General features: G+C 39.1%; 2 protein-coding genes across 12 annotated transcripts in view; both read left to right on the top strand.

The window, feature by feature from the left end:
- Window positions 1–17,941, top strand: part of MAP3K20 (mitogen-activated protein kinase kinase kinase 20) — a 763,073-nt gene that overhangs the window by 81,635 nt on the left and 663,497 nt on the right. The window lies entirely within an intron of this gene.
- Window positions 1–17,941, top strand: part of PDK1 (pyruvate dehydrogenase kinase 1) — a 72,325-nt gene that overhangs the window by 19,540 nt on the left and 34,844 nt on the right. For all 11 annotated transcript variants that reach the window (XR_007718205.1, XR_007718211.1, XR_007718213.1 and 8 more), the window contains 2 exons: window positions 10,503–10,613; window positions 15,056–15,169. Coding sequence is in view for 1 of the 11 variants with exons in the window: in XM_050751354.1 (XP_050607311.1) it covers window positions 10,503–10,613; window positions 15,056–15,169 (225 nt within the window). In the remaining 10 variants the exon portion in view is untranslated. The remainder of the gene's footprint in view (window positions 1–10,502; window positions 10,614–15,055; window positions 15,170–17,941) is intronic.

The raw sequence follows: 17,941 nt of genomic DNA, 5'->3' as shown, positions 1-17,941 counted from the left end.
CAGAGTTTGCGGTGAGCTGAGATTGTGCCATTGCACTGTAGCCTGGACGACAGATCAAGACTCTGTGTCAAATAATAATAATAAAATAAATATAAATAATATATTTGCTATCTATTCAAATTGTCCATTTCTTCCTGAGCTGTGTCAATAGTTTGTATTTTTATTGTAATTTGTCCGTTTCATTTAGGTTATCTAATTATTACACACAATTGTTCGTAGTATTCCCTAATAATCCTTTTTATTTTTGTAAGATTGATAGTGATGTCCCCACTTTCATTCCTGGTTTTATAAATTTGAGTCTTCTTTTTTTTTTTCTTAGTCAATATAGCTAAATATTTATCAATTTTGTTAATCTTTCTAAAGAACCAATTTTTAATGTCATTGGTTTTCTCCATTTTTCTATTCTGTATTTCATTAGTTGCACTCTAGGCTTTATTATAATTTCCTTCCTTCTGCTTGCTTTGGTGTTATTTTGCTGCTGTTTTTCTAGTTTCTAAAGGTGGAAGTTTTGGTTATTCATTAGAGACATTTTACAACTGTAAATTTTACTCTAAGCACTGCTTTGTCTGTATCTTACAAGTTTTTAATGTTTTGTTTTCATTTTCATTCATCTCAAAGTATTCTCTAGTTTCCATTTGGATTTTTTCCATTGGTTAATAGGAGTGGGTGGTTTTAATTGCCACATCCTTGTGAATTTCCCATGTTTTCTCTTAATCATTTAAATTTCATTCTGTTGTGATTGGAAACATACTTTGTACGATTTCAAGTATACATCTATTGAGATTCATTTTATGGCCTAACATAGGGTCTATCCTGGAGAATGTTCCATGTGTACTTGAGAAGTGTTCATTCTGCTGCTGTTGAATGTTCTACAGATAGCTATTAGGTTTGGTTGGTTTGTAGTGTTGTACAAGCTTGTCTTTCCTTGTTAATCTTGTAATTGTTAGATCCATTGTTGAAAGTGGAGTATTGAAGTCTCCAATTATTGTTGAATTGTCTATTTCTCCCTTCAGTTCTATCAATTTTGCTTCATGTATTTTGGAGCTCTGTTGAGTACATACATGTTTTTAATTATATCTTTTTTGTTTATTAACCTTATATCATTAAAAAATCTTCTATTTTGTCTCTTGTAACAATTTTTGCTTTAAAGTATATTTTGTTTGAAGTTAGTGTAACCATCCCAACTCTCTTTTTGTTTTTGTTTTCATAGTGTATCTTTCCAGACTTTTAATTTAAACCTCTTTGTGCCTTTCAGTCTAAAATGTGTCTCTTTTTAGCATATAGTTAGAATTTAAAACCATTCTGCCAATGTCCACCTTTTAATTGGAATGTCAGATCAATTACATTTAATGTAATTACTATTAAGGTAATTAACAGTAATTTTGGTTTATGTTTGCCGTTTTGTCTTCAATATATGTCATATCATTTTTTATTCTTCATTATTACTGTCTTTTGTTAAAATGATACTTTGTATTACATTGTTTTAATTTCGTTCTTGTTTTTGTTACTGTATTTCTTTGAGTTTTTTAAGTGATTATCCTGGGGATTACAATAAACACCTTAATTTAATATCTAGTTCAGATTAATACCAATTTACTTTAAATAATACACAATGACTTTTCTCCTAAATAGGCCTTTGCCCCTCCCCACCCATCCTTTGTGCTGTTATTGTCATATAACGTACATTTTTGTACATTGTGGGCCTGTCTACAGAGATGTATAATTATTCTATGCAATTGTCTTTTAAATCAGATAGGACACAAAAAGAGTTACAAACAAAAAATATACTCATATTATCCTTAATACTTACTTTTGTAATTACTTTTCCTGGTACTGTTTATTTCTTCACATGGATTCAATGTATTGTCTAGTATCCTTTTGTTTCAGCCTGAAGGATTCCCTTTGGTATTTCTTGATAGCGTATGTCTACCAGTGATGATCTCTCTCAGTTTTTGCTTATCAGGAAATGTCTTAATTTCTCCTTCATTTTTGAAGGATAGTTTTGCTGGTTGTAGAATTCTTGTTGATAGTCTTTTTCTTTCAGCACTTTGGAATATGTTACCTCACTGCCTTCCAGCCTCCATGATTTTAGATGAGAAATCAGCTGTTACAATCTTATTGAATATTGCAAATATGTGATGAGTCATTTCTCTTTCTGTTTCTCAGAATGGATAATTTCAATTGACCTGTCTTCACTATCACTGATTCTTTTCTTTCACATGCTCAAATACGCTGTTGAACCCCTCTAGTGAAATTTTCCTTTCATTTATTGTACTTCTGAACTCCAGAATTTCAACTTAGTTATCTTATATAATGTCTATCATGTTTTTTCACCTTTGCCAAATCTTGATGCATATCATTTTTATTGCCATATCTTTTATTGTTGTATCATTTAAAATTTTCTATTTTGAGACATCCTCATACTTTAGTTCTTTAGTGTTTGTTTACAGAGTCTGACTTTACTGACTCAGGTATAGTTTATTGACTTGATTTTTCCTTGCCTATGTATGGGCAATACTTTTTTGTTTCTTTTCATATCTTGTTATTTTTGTAGAAAACTAGACATTTAAAATAATATATTTTGACAGCTCTGGAGATCAGGTACTGCCCTCTCCCCAAGGTTGTTTTTGTGATTGTTTTGTAATTTTTTTTTTTTTTTTTGGAGTTAATTCTGTTAAGTTTGAGTTATTTGTTGTGTGTGGTCTCTGAAGTCTCTGCTCATTTAGCTTAGTGGTCAGCTAATGACTGGACTGAGATTTCCTCAAATACGTGGAATCAGTAAGTTTCCCAGTCTTTGCCGGGGGACTCTGTGTGTGTATAGGAGAAGTGTTTAGGAGAATATCTTCAACTGTCAGCCAGGCAGTTGACAACTGTGCCTTAACCTTTAGGTCCTGCTTGCGTAGAGCAGTTAGAGGTGAGAGCTTAGGGTCTTCTCATGTCTTTCCTGAGCATGACCCTGGGCATGAGTATGGCCTTTCAGATTCCCAGGAGATAGCTGAGTTTTTCAAAGCTCCTATGGCTATCTCATTCCCTAGACCTTCCTGTCAAGCTTTTTGTTTAGCCTTATTCTTTGCCCTAGCTGTTGTCCAGTGCCTCCTACAGCCCTCAAATTAATCAGTTACTGCTAATTGTTTTTGACAGATGTTTCCAGGGATGGGGGTGGGGTGAAAGACTTTTGTACTGGGGAGCTCAGAGTCAGGTCAAATAAATAGTATTCCCAGCGGCTACCAGGCTGCTGGTTTCACTCTGATTGCATATTTATTGGAGGGAGGGGGAGCAGGATAGGAACAAGTTAAAATGCTTACTGTTCTTTTAGGGATTCAGTTGTTTTACTTTAATAAATGTTCCCCAGATTGCTGCATGCCTTTAGTTAATTTCCAGAATTCTGTCAAAGTTGATTCTTCATGATTTTTGTGCCACCACCCCCCCTCATTTTTTTTTGATGCTTTGATAGAGGAGACACTTTTGCAGGTTCTTTCTCTCCTATTTTTGCTGATGTCACTCCTGCTGTTCTTTTTGAGAAGACAACGTTTATTACAATTCCTCTTTTTATGTGACCAGTTTTAGGTGTCTACTTTTGTTTAACTGGACTTTATAACATCTTTTTTTTTTTTTTTTTTTTTTTAAGCTGTGTTCTGAAATTTCAGTGATGTGACTTGTTGTGGGCCTTTTCTTATTTATTGGGCTATGGTCTTTGAACTTCCTATTATTTTCTTGATATTTTCCTTTTCACTGTGTGTTTACTCTCTTTCTGATAGTCATATTAGGAGGATGTTGGGCTTCATGACATCATTACCTGTTTTTAATCTTTTTTTCTCCTGTTTTTCGTTGCTTCAACTTTTTATTCTATTCTGTGAGATTTCGTTGACTTCAAATTCCCAGCCCTTCTATTGAATTCTTATTTCTGTTATCTTACAAATTTCCAAGAACTCTTATTTTTAAAATTAATCCCTTTTTAGAATTCTGCTCTAGTTTTATTTTATTGCTCTGAGGATATTTTTTATATATATATATATATATATATATATATTTTTTTTTTTTTTTTAAACTAATTTGCCTCTGCACCCTGCATTGTCCATTTCCTGAGTTTCTTTTTGTCTGTTTCTCTCCTGGTTGTTCATTTTAAAGGGCTAGGCACAAATAATAAATGGCAATGCCATCTGTTTGCTGTAAAAACAATATGAATGTATCACTTTTGTTTTTTTTAAGCTCAGATGCTAATGTGTCTATTTTTTGGTTATTTATGTGTCAGCTACTTGCCCATTAAGGTTTATATAGTCAAGAAAAGACCCACTGGCCGGGCACGGTGGCTCAAGCCTGTAATCCCAGCACTTTGGGAGGCCGAGACGGGTGGATCACGAGGTCAGGAGATCGAGACCATCCTGGCTAACCCGGGGAAACCCCGTCTCTACTAAAAATATAAAAAACTAGCCAGGCGAGGTGGCGGCCCTGTAGTCCCAGCTACTCCGGAGGCTGAGGCAGGAGAATGGCGTGAACCCGGGAGGCGGAGCTTGCAGTGACCAGAGATCTGGCCACTGCACTCCAGCCTGGGTGACAGAGCGAGACTCTGTCTCAAAAAAAAAAAAAGAAAAGAGAAGACCCACTGGTCTTCTGGTTTGGGGCTTAAGTTGTGCTGCAGCATGTTCTTTCTTATACCTTTTTCTGTTTCTATTAGTAGTGCTTTATTTAGCATTTTGGTCTGCAGCTGATTTCTATTGCTAATATCTATCATTGCATGGATCAAGGTTTACTGAGTTCTTAGACTCTCAGAAGAGATTACTTCTGTGCTGGTGGATGGGCTTCGCTTAGGTAATCTGTCTTTATGATGGAAAGAAAAATTCATAATGACCCGGCAATCCCACTCCTATGACTATACCTCAAAGGATTGAGAATATTTAGGCAAAAACTTATACACAAATACTTATAGTGGCACTATTCACAATAGTGTACAGGTATAAACAACCCAAATATCTATCAGCTAATGAATGGATAAACAAAATGTGGTGTGCCCATACAGTGGAATATTATTTGGCCACAAAGCACTGAAATACTCATATATGCTACAAACTGGTTGTTATAACATTGACGACATTATGCTAAGTGAAAGAAGCCAATCACAAAAGGCCACATATTATATGATTTTATTTACATGAAATATCCAGAATTGGCAAATATATAGGGACAGAAAGTAGATTAGTGGTTGCCTAGGGATATGGCCACTAAAGGAGCCAGGGTTTCTTTTGGAGGTGATGAATATATTCTAAAATTGACTGTGGTAATGGTTGCACATATCTATGACTATGTTAAAAATCATTCAATTATATACTTTAAGTGCATAAATTAGATGGTATGTAAATTATTTTATCTTTTTTGAGATGCAGTCTCCCTCTGTTGCCCAGGCTGGAGTGCAGTGGCATGATCTCAGCTCGCTGCAAGCCTCCCAGGTTCAAGCGATTCTCCTGCCTCAGCCTCCCTAGTGGCTGGGACTACAGGCGCCTGCCACCACACCCGACTAATTATTGTATTTTTAGTAGCGATGGGGTTTTGCCATGTTGGCCAGGCTGGTCTCGAGCTGCTGACCTCAAGTGATCTGTCTGCCTCTGCCTCCCAAAGTGCTGGGATTACAGGCATCAGCCACTGCGTCCAGTCTGCTATGTAAATTATATCTGAATAAAGCTGTTTAAAATAAAATACACTTGTAACGGTCTCAAAAAGACTGTTCTAGAAGCCTGCTATGTTAATTATGTTTGAATAAAGCTGTTTAAAATAAAACAGAAAGGCTTGTAAAGGTCTCAAAAAGACTGTTCTAGAAGTGCTGTCTGTATTAGGCTCTGCCTTCACCTGTTGTTTCTCCCCTCACATCCAAGGTCACATGAAGGCATCTCCTCTTGCAGTCTCTCTTTACATGTTAAATTCTTGCTTTTTCTTCATTCGAGCTTTTATCCCCATTACTTACCCTAGACTTTCAGAATCAAGGCTTGGTTTTTTTTCTTTCCCATTTTTTTTTTTAGCTTATTCAAATTAATTGACTTTTTTTACCTTTTATCCTTCTGCTAAAAACCTATACAAAAGTTGTCGTTTCTGTCTTTCAGCCCTAGCTGCTCTTTCAATTCTGTGTTTAATATATAATCTATAAATAACCTATGTGTTACAGCCACATGTCTTTTTTTTTTATAGATGGAGTCTTACTCTGTCACCCAGGCTGGAGTGCAGTGGCAGAATCTCGGCTCACTGCGACCTCTCTTTCCCGGGTTCAAGCAATTCTCCTGTCTCAGCCTCCTGAGTAGCAGGGATTTACAGGCGTGCGCCACCACACCTGACTAATTTTTGTATTTTTAGTAGAGACGGAGTTTCACCATGTTGGCCAGGCTGGTCTTGAACTCCTGAACTCAAGTGATCTGCCCGCCTCAGCCTCCCAAAGTGCTGGGATTACAGGTGTGAGCCACAGTGCCTGGCCTACATGTCATTTGAATTAAAATTTAAATGTCTTGGTTCATTTACTGTTGATAATTTTACAAACTTAACAGTGAAAACGCTGTTGGCTGAGAAACTTTAGGAACTCTGGGTGAATACACGGTTGGTTGAATGTCCTGGCTTTAGAGCTGTCATCTAGTCAGTAGTGGTTCATTTCGTCTGGGCCTGGAATTCACATGAATTAACCTAGCGAGCCTAGTGTTACTAGGAACAGGAAGTTAGGGATGGCAGCTCTTGGTTAGATGACATTGACATGTGGTGATTTTGTGCGCTGAAGAGAAAACTTTAAAAATAATTGGCGAACTTCTCTTCCTTGGCCTTCCTGTTGACAATACTTATCTCATTATCTTAATAGGGTTTCGTGTTAGTTTTCACATCTCTCTTTCAATACATTTGTCATCAAAGGTTCCATTCTTCTTGCCTTGAATATATGCAGACTTAATGTCTGTCTCTACCATTATTCCCTCCCTTCCTTTTCCTGAAGAACTTGGATCCTCCAATCTATTACTGCTCTTTTGGAAACTCTTTCGCCTACTTTAAAATCCACTGGCTCCGGTTTATTGTATTGTTGACTGCAAAGCAAAGTACTGCTTTGACTGTAGTTTCTAACTCTATTCCTGTGGCTTAGTTTGCCCCTTTACCTCTAGCAAGATGATGCTTCTCACATCCTCTCTGTCCTGTCTGCTTAGCCCCTGTTATTTTCCCATGCAGCCTGAGGCTGGAAATGGCTCCTAATTTTGTACTTGCCAGGTTGTTGTTACAGTCTCCCTGGCCAAAAGGTTAAGGAAAACCAGAAAATAATTTACTCAAGTCTACCTTTTTATCTCAATATCTATTCTAATACGTTCTTTACTCCCTTCATGTATTTATAGAATGTGCATACTTCTTATTCATGTTACTAGCAAATGTGAAGCAGAGCATATCATTAAAGGATGAATAATTAACAAATTGTTGAATTTCTCAAAATACCCAGAGCTCTTTATTCATCTTACTAAAATAAATTGCTTTACAGGGCCAATAGCAATTTCAAGCATCATGCTACATAAAAGTTTTTTTTTTTTTTCTTTTTTTTTTTTTTTTAAACTGAGCAGAGTCTCGCCGTGTCACCCATGCTAGAGTATAGTGGCACAACCTTGGCTCACTGCAGCCTCCTCCTGGATTCAAGAGATTCTTGTGCCTCAGCCTCCCAAGTAGCTGAGATTACAGGCGTGCACCATGATGCCTGGATAATTTTGTATTTTCAGTTGAGACAGGGTTTTGCCATGTTGGCCAGGCTGGTCTTGAACTCCTGACCTCAAGTGATTTGCCTGCCTTGGCCTCCCAAAGTGCTGGGTTTATAGGCGTAAGCCACCACACCCAGCCACAAATTCCTAATAAAGTCCTTGTATACTTTGATAGTGTAATTACTTAATTTTAGATGTATTAGAGGCAGATTTTTAAATGGGATTTCAAGGCAGATTTTTTAGTTATAAAAATCAAAATATCTCTATAATTACCATTATAAAGGTAATATATACATACTGTAAAAAATTTTTAAATATATAAGAACTTAACTATAAGCCATTCAGCCTATTGACTTTTAATACATATTATTCAGTACTATTTTATATACACATAAAAGCAGATTTGTGTATGACAACTGTATTGTTATAGGCAGTAAAATCAATTCAGATTCTGTGACAAAGGAAAATGGCTATAGTAGATGAGAATATAAGCTGGATACTAGCTAGGAAAATAAGTCCATGTTAACTTTGAAGGAAAACAAAAATTATACGTAAATAAATTACTAAATTTGATTTGCCATACTGTTTATTTGAGTTGAAAAATGATATAAAAATGTAAAGACCTACATGCCTTACAAACACATCAGAAAGTGTTTTGGGGTTCTAGGCTGTAAAATTGCTTGTAGAGGCAAACACAAAGTAGCGGTTCTGTTTTTTTCTCCCTGAAAATGAAAATTATACTGTTTTTTTCCTGTTAAAGTAATTGTGAAGAAAATTCAGACTCTGAAAACCCCAAACAAGAAGAGAAAATTACTCATTCTACAGACAATAAAATTATATATCATTTCAGACCTTTTTATAGTAGAATTTTTACAAAGTATTATAAATGCTTCTTTGTAACTGGGTTTTTTTTTTTCCTGCTTAACAAGATCTCTTAAGCCAGTATGTAGAGTTCTGTATAATATCTAATTAATGGTTAACAATATCCTATTTTAGAATGTACTTTCTTTTCCTTAACTAATCCCCTATTTAGGTTGTTTAGTTTTAGGTATTCTGCATAGAGCTATGGTGGATGTTCTCATACATGCTTTGCATGCTTTTCTGCTTATTAGGATAAATTTCTGGAAGTGACGTTGTGTGAAAGGTACATGCATTTTTTTTTTTTTTAAATAGAGGCAGGGTTTTATTCTGTCACCCAGGTTGGAGTACAGTGATGAGATCATAGCTCACTACAGCCTCAAAGTCCTGGGCTCAAGTGATCCTCCTGCCTCAGCCTCCCAAGTAGTTGGGATTACAGGCATGCACTACCACATCTGGCTAATTTAAAAGTTTTTTTGTTTTTGTTTTTGTTTTGTTTTGTTTTTTTGTAGAGATGGAGTCTCACTATATTGCACAGGCTGGTCTGGAACTGCTGGGCCCAAGTGATCCCCCTGTTATGGCCTCCCAAAGTGTTGGGATTATATGTGTGAGCCACCACACCCAGCCAATATATGCATTTTTTCTTTTTTTTTTTTTTTAAATTTAGAGACAGTGGCTCACTCTGTCACCCAGGCTGGAGTGCAGTGGTGCAATCATAGCTCACTATAGCCTCCACCTCCTGGGCTCAAGTGATCCTCCTTCCTCAGCCTCCCAAGTAGCTGAGATCACAATTATATGCCACCATGCCCAGCTAATTTTAGAAAATTTTTTGTAGCGATGGGGTCTTAACTCTGTTGTGCAGGCTGATCTCAAACACCTGGCTTCAAGTGATTCTCTTGTCTCAGTCTCCCAAAGTGCTGAGATTACAAGCATGAATCACCATGTCCAGCCTAATACCTGCATTTTTATTATTTTTATTTATTTATTTATTTATTTTGAGAAGGAGTCTTGCTCTGTAGCCCAGGCTAGAGTACAGTGGTGTGCTCTTGGCTCACTGTGACCTCCATCTCCTGGGTTCAAGCAATTCTTCTGCCTCAGCCTCCCAAGTAGCTGGGACTACAGGCATGTGCCACCTGGCTAATTGTTATATTTTTAGTAGAGATGGGATTTCACTCTGTCGGCCAAACTGGTCTTGAACTCCTGACTTCAAGTGATTCACCTGCCTCTGCCTCCCAAAGTGCTGGATTACAGGTGTGCATGTTTGATTCTAGTCACCACGCTGCCAACCAGAAAGGAATAACAAATTATAGTTACATACAAGATAGGGTTAACTTGTGTCCAGTTCTGTGCTATAATGCACTGTTAATGAGACTCCCGGCAATATACAAAGCCACAGCAGTATTATGATGGAGTTTATGTATTAGAGTTTCACATATTAGAGGAGTTGGGTTGGGTTCAGCAGCGAGGGAAATGCTTATATTGGCAACTTGGATTGTGTTGTATTCATTTTCAAAAGCAGTGCTCAGGCCAGGTGTGGTGGTTCATGCCTGTGATCCCAGCACTTTGGGAGGCCGAGGCGGGTGGATCATGAGGTCAGGAAATCAAGTCCATCCTGGCTAACATGGTGAAACCCTGTCTTGACTAAAAAAAACAAAAACAAAAAAATTAGCCGGGCATGGTGGCAGGCGACTGTAGTTCCAGCTACTCTGGAGGCTGAGGCAGGAGAATGGCACGAACCTGGGAGGCAGAGGTTGCAGTGAGCTGAGCTCATGCCACCGCACTCCAGCCTGGGTGACAGAGCGAGGCTCCATCTCAAAAACAAAACAAAATAAAACAAAAAACGCAGCACTCTCCCACCAGCAGTTAAACTGTGATGCTATGAGTATGTGTTGATGTTTTGCTGTTTTGAGGACTTGGGCATAGAGCATGATCCTTTTCTTATCTTAGATGAGTGACCGAGGAGGTGGTGTTCCTCTGAGGAAAATTGACAGACTCTTCAACTACATGTATTCAACTGCACCGAGACCTCGTGTTGAGACTTCCCGCGCGGTGCCCCTGGTATGTTATCAAGAAATAGTGAAGTGTGTTTCTGTCAATTGCCTTCCACATGCTCTAGCTGCCAAATAAGTAAGTTAAGCCGTCATGTAGGGTACTCCACAAGGAAGAAAGAAGCTCTTAGAAATGTACACTTTCCCCTACATTTAAACAACCTTCAGAACACTTTTTTTTTTCCAACTGAAATGGGCACGAGACAGAGATCTGGAGTTCTTGTTACAACGTTTGATCATGACATAGCAGTAGTTTTCCTGTGTAAAACCCTTTTTCAGAATGTGGTTAACCACATTATTTCTAATGTGGGGAATAAATTACTGGTTTTAGCAGTATTTGGTCAACACTGAATTACTTTTTAGTGTTTACTTTTTTCTCAAGTATTTGTCATTAGAATGATCTCATATCCTAGACTGAAAAATAAGACTAAAATTCTGATCTGTTCAGTCACCAACCTGAGGGCTTAAATTATAATTTCTTTGATGGTGTTTTTATTAATCTTAGTTCCACCTATTTTCAGGTTTAATAGGATCAACTTTTGAATTGATTCCATCCTTATCTTTATGTTCTAACTCCCCCACAGAAAGTATGTTGCCAAAATTTTGTCTGTAATTCTAGAAGAGCTCTACTCTTCTTGGCTTGGAAACTTCTCTGACATTTCCAGTAGAATTATGCTGTAACATGATGGGATATAGTACAAGATTAGACCCCTTCCTAGGAAGTTACTAGGACTTTATTCTGATAGTTTTGTGTCCGGAATTGGTGGGTTCTTGGTCTCACTGACTTTAAGAGTGAAGCCGCAGACCCTCGTGGTGAGTGTTACAGTTCTTAAAGATGGTGTGTCCAGAGGTTGTTTCTTCAGATGTTCAGATGTGTCCAGAGTTTCTTCCTCCCGGTGGGTTCGTGGTCTCACTGGCTTTAGCAGTGAAACTGCAGACCTTCGTGGTGAGTGTTACAGCTCATAAAGGCAGTGCGTCGGGAGTTGTTTGTTCTCCTGGTGGGTTCGTGGTCTCGCTGGCTTCAGGAGTGAAGCTGCAGACCTGTGCAGTGAGTGTCACAGCTCATAAAGGTAGTGCGGACCCGGAGAGTGAGCAGCAGCAAGATTTATTGTGAAGAGCAAAGAACAAAGCTTCCACAACGTGGAAGGGGACCCCAGTGGGTTGCTGTTGCTGGCTTGGGTGGCCTGCTTTTATTCCCTTATTTGGCCCCACCCACATCCTGCTGGTTGGTCCATTTTACAGAGAGCTAATTGGTCCATTTTACAGAGAGCTGATTGGTCTGTTTTACAGAGAGCTGATTGGTTCATTTTGACAGAGTGCTGATTGGTGCGTTTACAAACCTTTAGCTAGACACAGAGTGCTGATTGGTGCATATACAATCCTTAGCTAAACAGAAAAGTTCCCCAAGTCCCCACCCAATCCAGAAGCCCAGCCAACTTCACCTCTCAGTTTTACCAGATGCATACCACAAATTCTATGGCTACAGCTGTAGTATAGTTGAAATGCTTGCTCTAGTAATGTCCTTTTCCAGTTGAGATACATGGCTTCCAGGAGTTGGCATCCATATATCAAGGGGCAGACAGACAGTGTCAAATGATAAACATGAGCATCTTTTCATAAGTCTAGTTTTATGCTAAAAAGTAGAGGGAGAGACAGGAGCTGCTGTTTTTGTAGTAAACGAATATTGTAGAATTTTTGTAGAGAGTGGCATAGTGAGCTAGTCCAGACTCTGGATCTAAACTCTTTGATTCCATTTCTGATACTGCTGCATCTTAGATGTGCAGCCTTGGGAAAATTATTGACCTCTGAAGGCCAAAGTTTCCCCAGTTAGAAAAATGGAGTTATTGTGAGAATTCAGTGAGTTGATATATGTAAAAATGCTCTTTATAGTGCCTGGCTCATGGTAAATGCCATGTAAGTGTTTGTTATTTTAGGATATAAAATGTATGTGAATTTTTAAGAAAACAGGAGGCTTGACCTGAACAGGCTCCCCCATACATCTGCATGTCCTTAACAAGGCTAAGACTATTACTAATTTCTTGCAGAGCCTCCTTTCTGCTGACCTCACTTTGTAGATGGTCCCAGTCAGCAGGCAGTAGGGTAGCTGGCAAAAGGCCAGCAGATGCCCACAGGAGTGGCTTTCTTGTCCACCTGGTTACTAAAGGCTTCTTCCCTGTGGATACCTTCTGGTGGGTCTTTGCATGGATAGGCTAGCTTTACACTGTAAGTCCAGAGAGGAACATCCACACATCTCTCTTCCAGACCTCCTTCTCATCCTTCACTCAGTTTTGATCTTTCCGAATCTTTAACAAGCCAGCCACTTTTTGCCACTGCCCATGCTGGAAGGGTTTACTTTCACCCCGTCTTTCAGGTCTGCCCTCCAACCCTGACAGGGATTGTAGTAGGAACATGGCAGCCTACTTTCGGATGGTGATAGCACATGGGGTAATTCCATCAGTGAACCCAGAAGCCCAGCCAGCTTCACCTCTCAATCCCCCCTCTAAACAGGACACTCTAACTGCTGTTGGGAATTGGGCAATGACTGCTGTAGCTACTTCCTGCTGGACAGGGACGAAGAAGGGGCCCTGCAGTGTAGTGGCCTCCAGCGGGGAGCTCTTTAGGTTAGTGAAAGGGCCAGTGGGTCAGTCCAGGGGTCCTCGGTAGAAGTTGTTAGTTGAGCTCATTTGGGGTTCCATTTGTAAGACCATCTGTAGCTTGATGGCCTTGATTCTAGAGGAAACAAATTTGACAAGGAAGTTAAAAATACAGGGCCTGAAGGTGAGTAATAGCAAGATGGCTGTCACAGGACCTAGAAAGGGGAGAAACCATGTTGCCCAATGCCAGAGGTTGATATAAGAGTTTGAAAGGCGTTGTCTGATTTCAGAATACTTTTCCTGTAAACACCGGGTGACATCTCGGTCTATGCCTGACTGGTTAGTGTAAAAACAACACTCTTCCCCTAAGAAGGTGCGGAGTCCTCCGTTCTCAGCAGTGAGGAGGTCTAGGCCTCGGTGGTTTTGGAGAGTCACTGCTGCTAAAGAGAGTATTTGGGATTGTAGAGTAAGGATAGATTTTGTTATTTCTTGCAAACTGTCTGAGAAATCCTTTGAGTGTTTGTGGTAGTAGGATAATGAAGTAGATAAACTGGATATTCCGGTTCCTGTAGCAGTGGCCATTTCTAACCCTGTAAGTAGGGGTATTAGTTGTATGGCCCTGCGCTGAGGGACTTGAGCTTTGAGGAGCACTGATAGGGTCTGATTTCCATGAGATTAGAAGTTAGGATAATATATGTTACACTGTTAGCTTTTAGCAAACTTTACTTTTATTGAAACCTTGTAAGTTTGGGATTTCAATTATTCTTTCCTATTAATAAGATCTCGTTCAGTCCATATTAACTTAAAATTGGTATAGATGGCTCCTTCCTGATTCTGTAACTACCTTAAGCGCTCACATTTGAGCAGACCGAATATTAGGCAATTTTCCTAACTCTGCTTCTACAAGAGTTTCCTTATCACTTACTGAATACCCATTGTGTCTTTTTCCCTTAATCGCCTGGGAGGAAACATCTATCGTCCTGTCCTGAAGGGAGTTCCTCCTTTGTGTGGTCGGACCTTCAGATTTAGATCCCCTGTTAGGAAACCCGCTGGGTTAAGGATTTTTGATAGGAAAGCTATGGGTTGTCAGTGGCCCCGGTGCTTTCAGGCTATGCCCTTGTTTACATGGACAACAAGGTGGTATTGGAGTATTACAGGGTTACAGAGAAGACCTTCAATTATCAATTATAGGTTTTAAATTTACCCTGGCTTGTAAAGGAATAGGGTATACTGTTTTTTCTTTGCTACTATCTCTCTTTCTCTTTGACTTCTTTGTCTCTTTCTGACTCTGTCTTTGTCTCTTCCTCTCTCTTTGACTTTCTGTGTCTTTCTCTCTGACTTCCTCTTTGTCTCTGTCTCCTCCTCTCTGTCTCTTTGACTTTGTCTCTTTCTTTCTTTCTCTCTGACTCCTTGTTTGCCTCTCTCTTCCTTTCTCTCTCTCTCTGACTTTGTGTCTCTTTCTCTCTTTCTGCTGGTCTTTCCCTGCCTCTGCCAGCTACTTATGCTGCTCTTCTCCCCTCTCCTGGAGAAGTCCGCAGACCAAGAACCCACCGGAAGGAACCAATTCCGAACACAATACGATCAAGCAGGCAGCAAGGAAAAGCAATATGCTTTTTCCAGACCAACTGCAAGTCATTTTATGGAAAGAATAAAGAGTTTTAAATGACCAGAGGGAAGTTAGGTGATACAGTACTTGAGTAAACCTCAGCTTAATCATTAATGCTTAAATATTAATTATATTAAATATAATGCCTCTCTCAGATGTAGGCTCTGAAAGCCTCAGTGGCATCTATCTTAATTAGAAAAGTATTTCAGTGTGTGGCTCTCTGAATAGAATTTTGTTTTTCTCATCAAACAGGCTGGTTTTGGTTATGGATTGCCCATATCACGTCTTTACGCACAATACTTCCAAGGAGACCTGAAGTTGTATTCCCTAGAGGGTTACGGGACAGATGCAGTTATCTACATTAAGGTAATAGCTGTAGTCTTCTTGATTTAATATTTCTTTTGATGATAAGAATAGATGCCCATACTTAACTGTAATGAAATTTACCACATGCTGTTTACATAGAAAAAAGATTATGGTTTTTTGCCTGGGTTCTCACCAATTTTGATAGATGATCCCCTCAACTATGGGGAAAGAGATTTGTATCCTGGAGTGATCAGGACTCTGGCTATTAATAGGAAAAAAATTGGGTTAAAGTAGAGAATCATAAGTTATATATCATACAAGTTTAATTTTAACATAAAACACATGAATGAACATTGATATACCAAACTTTTGATGTACTGCCAGGGCCTTTTCTCTGTATATGGGTCTGCAGATAGGAGTGTCACATTGTCTTTTTTGCAAAAGCTGTACTAACAGTGCATCATTTTAGTTTCTTTAAACAAACAAGTGCATACTCTTTTTGGACTTTTATGCTGTCCTTTACAGATACCTCCTGACTGATTTGACAGCAAGTTTTATGTGACTTTCCTTCAGGAGTCTTTCCAAAACATTCATCTTAGTTTTCAAAGAAACATTCCCTTTTTTATTCTTTGCTAATGTAATAGATTTTGTAATTATAATGACAGAACTGTACAAACAGATTTGGGAACAAGCACAAGTGACTCTTGGTAAGCATATAGCTTACCCGATGGACACAGAAGCACTTAGTTTGCTTGCCTGGAGTGTTCAATGCATTAAGGAGGGATCCATACATTTTTACATGGTTGGAAAAACACTAGGTTCCATCGTTCCCCTTCTTCAGCTAACTGGTGACTGTTCATGCCTGATTTAGTGACTCTAGTTTCTTGTTCTGGCCACTAGATGGCATCTATTTTATAGAAAATGTTGAAGAATTTATATTGGAAAAATCTGAAAAGACTAAATTCTTTCCAGATGGTATTTTTTGTTTGTTTTTTTAACCATGTCAATTGTGAGGAAAAAGGGCAACATCAATGCAATTTTTTTTTTTTTTTTGGACAGAGTCTTGCTCTGTCACCTAAGTGGAGTGCAGTGGCATGATCCTGGCTTACTGCAACCTCCGCCTCCCGGGTTCAAGCTGCTCTGCCTCAGCCTCCCAAGTAGCTGGGACTACAGGCGCCTAATGTTTGTATTTTTAGTAAAGATGGGGTTTCACCATGTTGGCCAGGCTGATCTTGAACTCCTGACCTCAGGTGATCACTTGCCTTGGCCTCCCAAAGTGCTGGGATTATAGGCATGGACACTGTGCGTGGCCCAATGCAGTAGTTTTATGACAAAATATAACATTTTGATCTAGCCCAGGAGTGTCCAATCTTATGGCTTCCCTGGGCCATATTGGAAGAACAACTGTTTTGGGCCACACATAAAATACACTAACGATAGCTGATGAACTTAAAAAAAAATTGCAAAAAAAAAAATCTCATAATGTTTTAAGAAAGTTTACAAATGTGTTGAGCTTCATTCAAAGCCTTCTCGGGCTGCATGCAGCCTGTGGGCCATGGATTGGACAAGCTTGATCTAGCCTATAGATCAAGAAATTCTGGAATATTTAGAGAGAATATGGAGGTGAAAGGTTTTTAGTTCTACCTTAGAGAAAATAGAAGACAAGAAGTCTTAGAGAATCATTAAAATTGTCAACATCAAAGACTTTAGTGCCAGGCGCGGTGGCTCACGCCTGTAATCCCAGCACTTTGGGAGGCCGAAGCAGGCGGATCACGAGGTCAGGAGATCGAGACCATCCTGGCTCACACTGTGAAATCCCGTCTCTACTAAAAATACAAAAAATTAGCCAGGCGCGATGGCGGGTGCCTGTAGTCCCAGCTACACGGAAGGCTGAGGCAGGAGAATGGCGTGAACCCGGGGGGCGGAGCTTGCAGTGAGTGGGATTGCGCCACTGCACTCCAGCCTGGGCGACAGAGCGAGACTCCATCTCAAAAAAAAAAAAAAGACTTTAGCATTATCAGAATGAGATTTTCTGGTTCAGGATGTTCTGCATCTTAGGAAATGCCTTTGGCCTGGGGTGGAAATACTACTGAAAAATCCTAACTTGAAGAAGATAACCAGAAATGTAGTTTACCTCAGGTTCCAGTGACTTTCAGGAAATACAATGGAGAATTAATGGTAATAATATATTGAAAACATGAAATAATGCATGATGCAGCAATCTTGTGCACAGTGACTGAAATTGGAGGCTGCAGAAGATGCAGGTTCAAACCCAGGGCCAAGAAAAGTTCACAGAAAAGCCAAGATGCCTTAGACATAGATTTATATTTATTAATAATGTTATAATGAGTTTTTAAATTTTTATGTATTTATAGAGACAATGTCTTGCTGTGTTGCCAGGCCAGAGTGCAGTGGTACAGTCACAGTTCACTACAGCCTTGAACCCCTGGGCTTCAAGTGATCCTCCTCTCTCAGTCTCCCAAGTAGTTAGGACTACACTCATGTGCCACCATGTCTAGCTGATATTTTTATTTTGTGTAGAGACAGGATCTTGCTATGTTGCCCAGGCTGGTCTCCAACTCCTGGGCTCAAGCAATCTTCCTGTGTAAGCTTCCCAAAGCACTGGGGTTATAGGCATAAGCCGCTGTGCCTGGCTTGTGATGAGTTTTTTTAAAGCACGGTGACTATACTGAAAAAAAAAAACAAAAACTATTTCTTCTAGTAAATAATTAAAATAGAGTTCATTAATTTTATGTACATATATTAAGATACATATATCAATTTGTATGTTTTTACATTTAACCAACTTCTTCAGTTTGCCAACTCTGATCT

Source organism: Macaca thibetana, chromosome 12 (assembly GCF_024542745.1).
Source record: "Macaca thibetana thibetana isolate TM-01 chromosome 12, ASM2454274v1, whole genome shotgun sequence".
NCBI classification, from domain to species: Eukaryota; Metazoa; Chordata; class Mammalia; order Primates; family Cercopithecidae; genus Macaca; species Macaca thibetana.
This window is presented reverse-complemented; position numbering and strand designations above follow the sequence as displayed.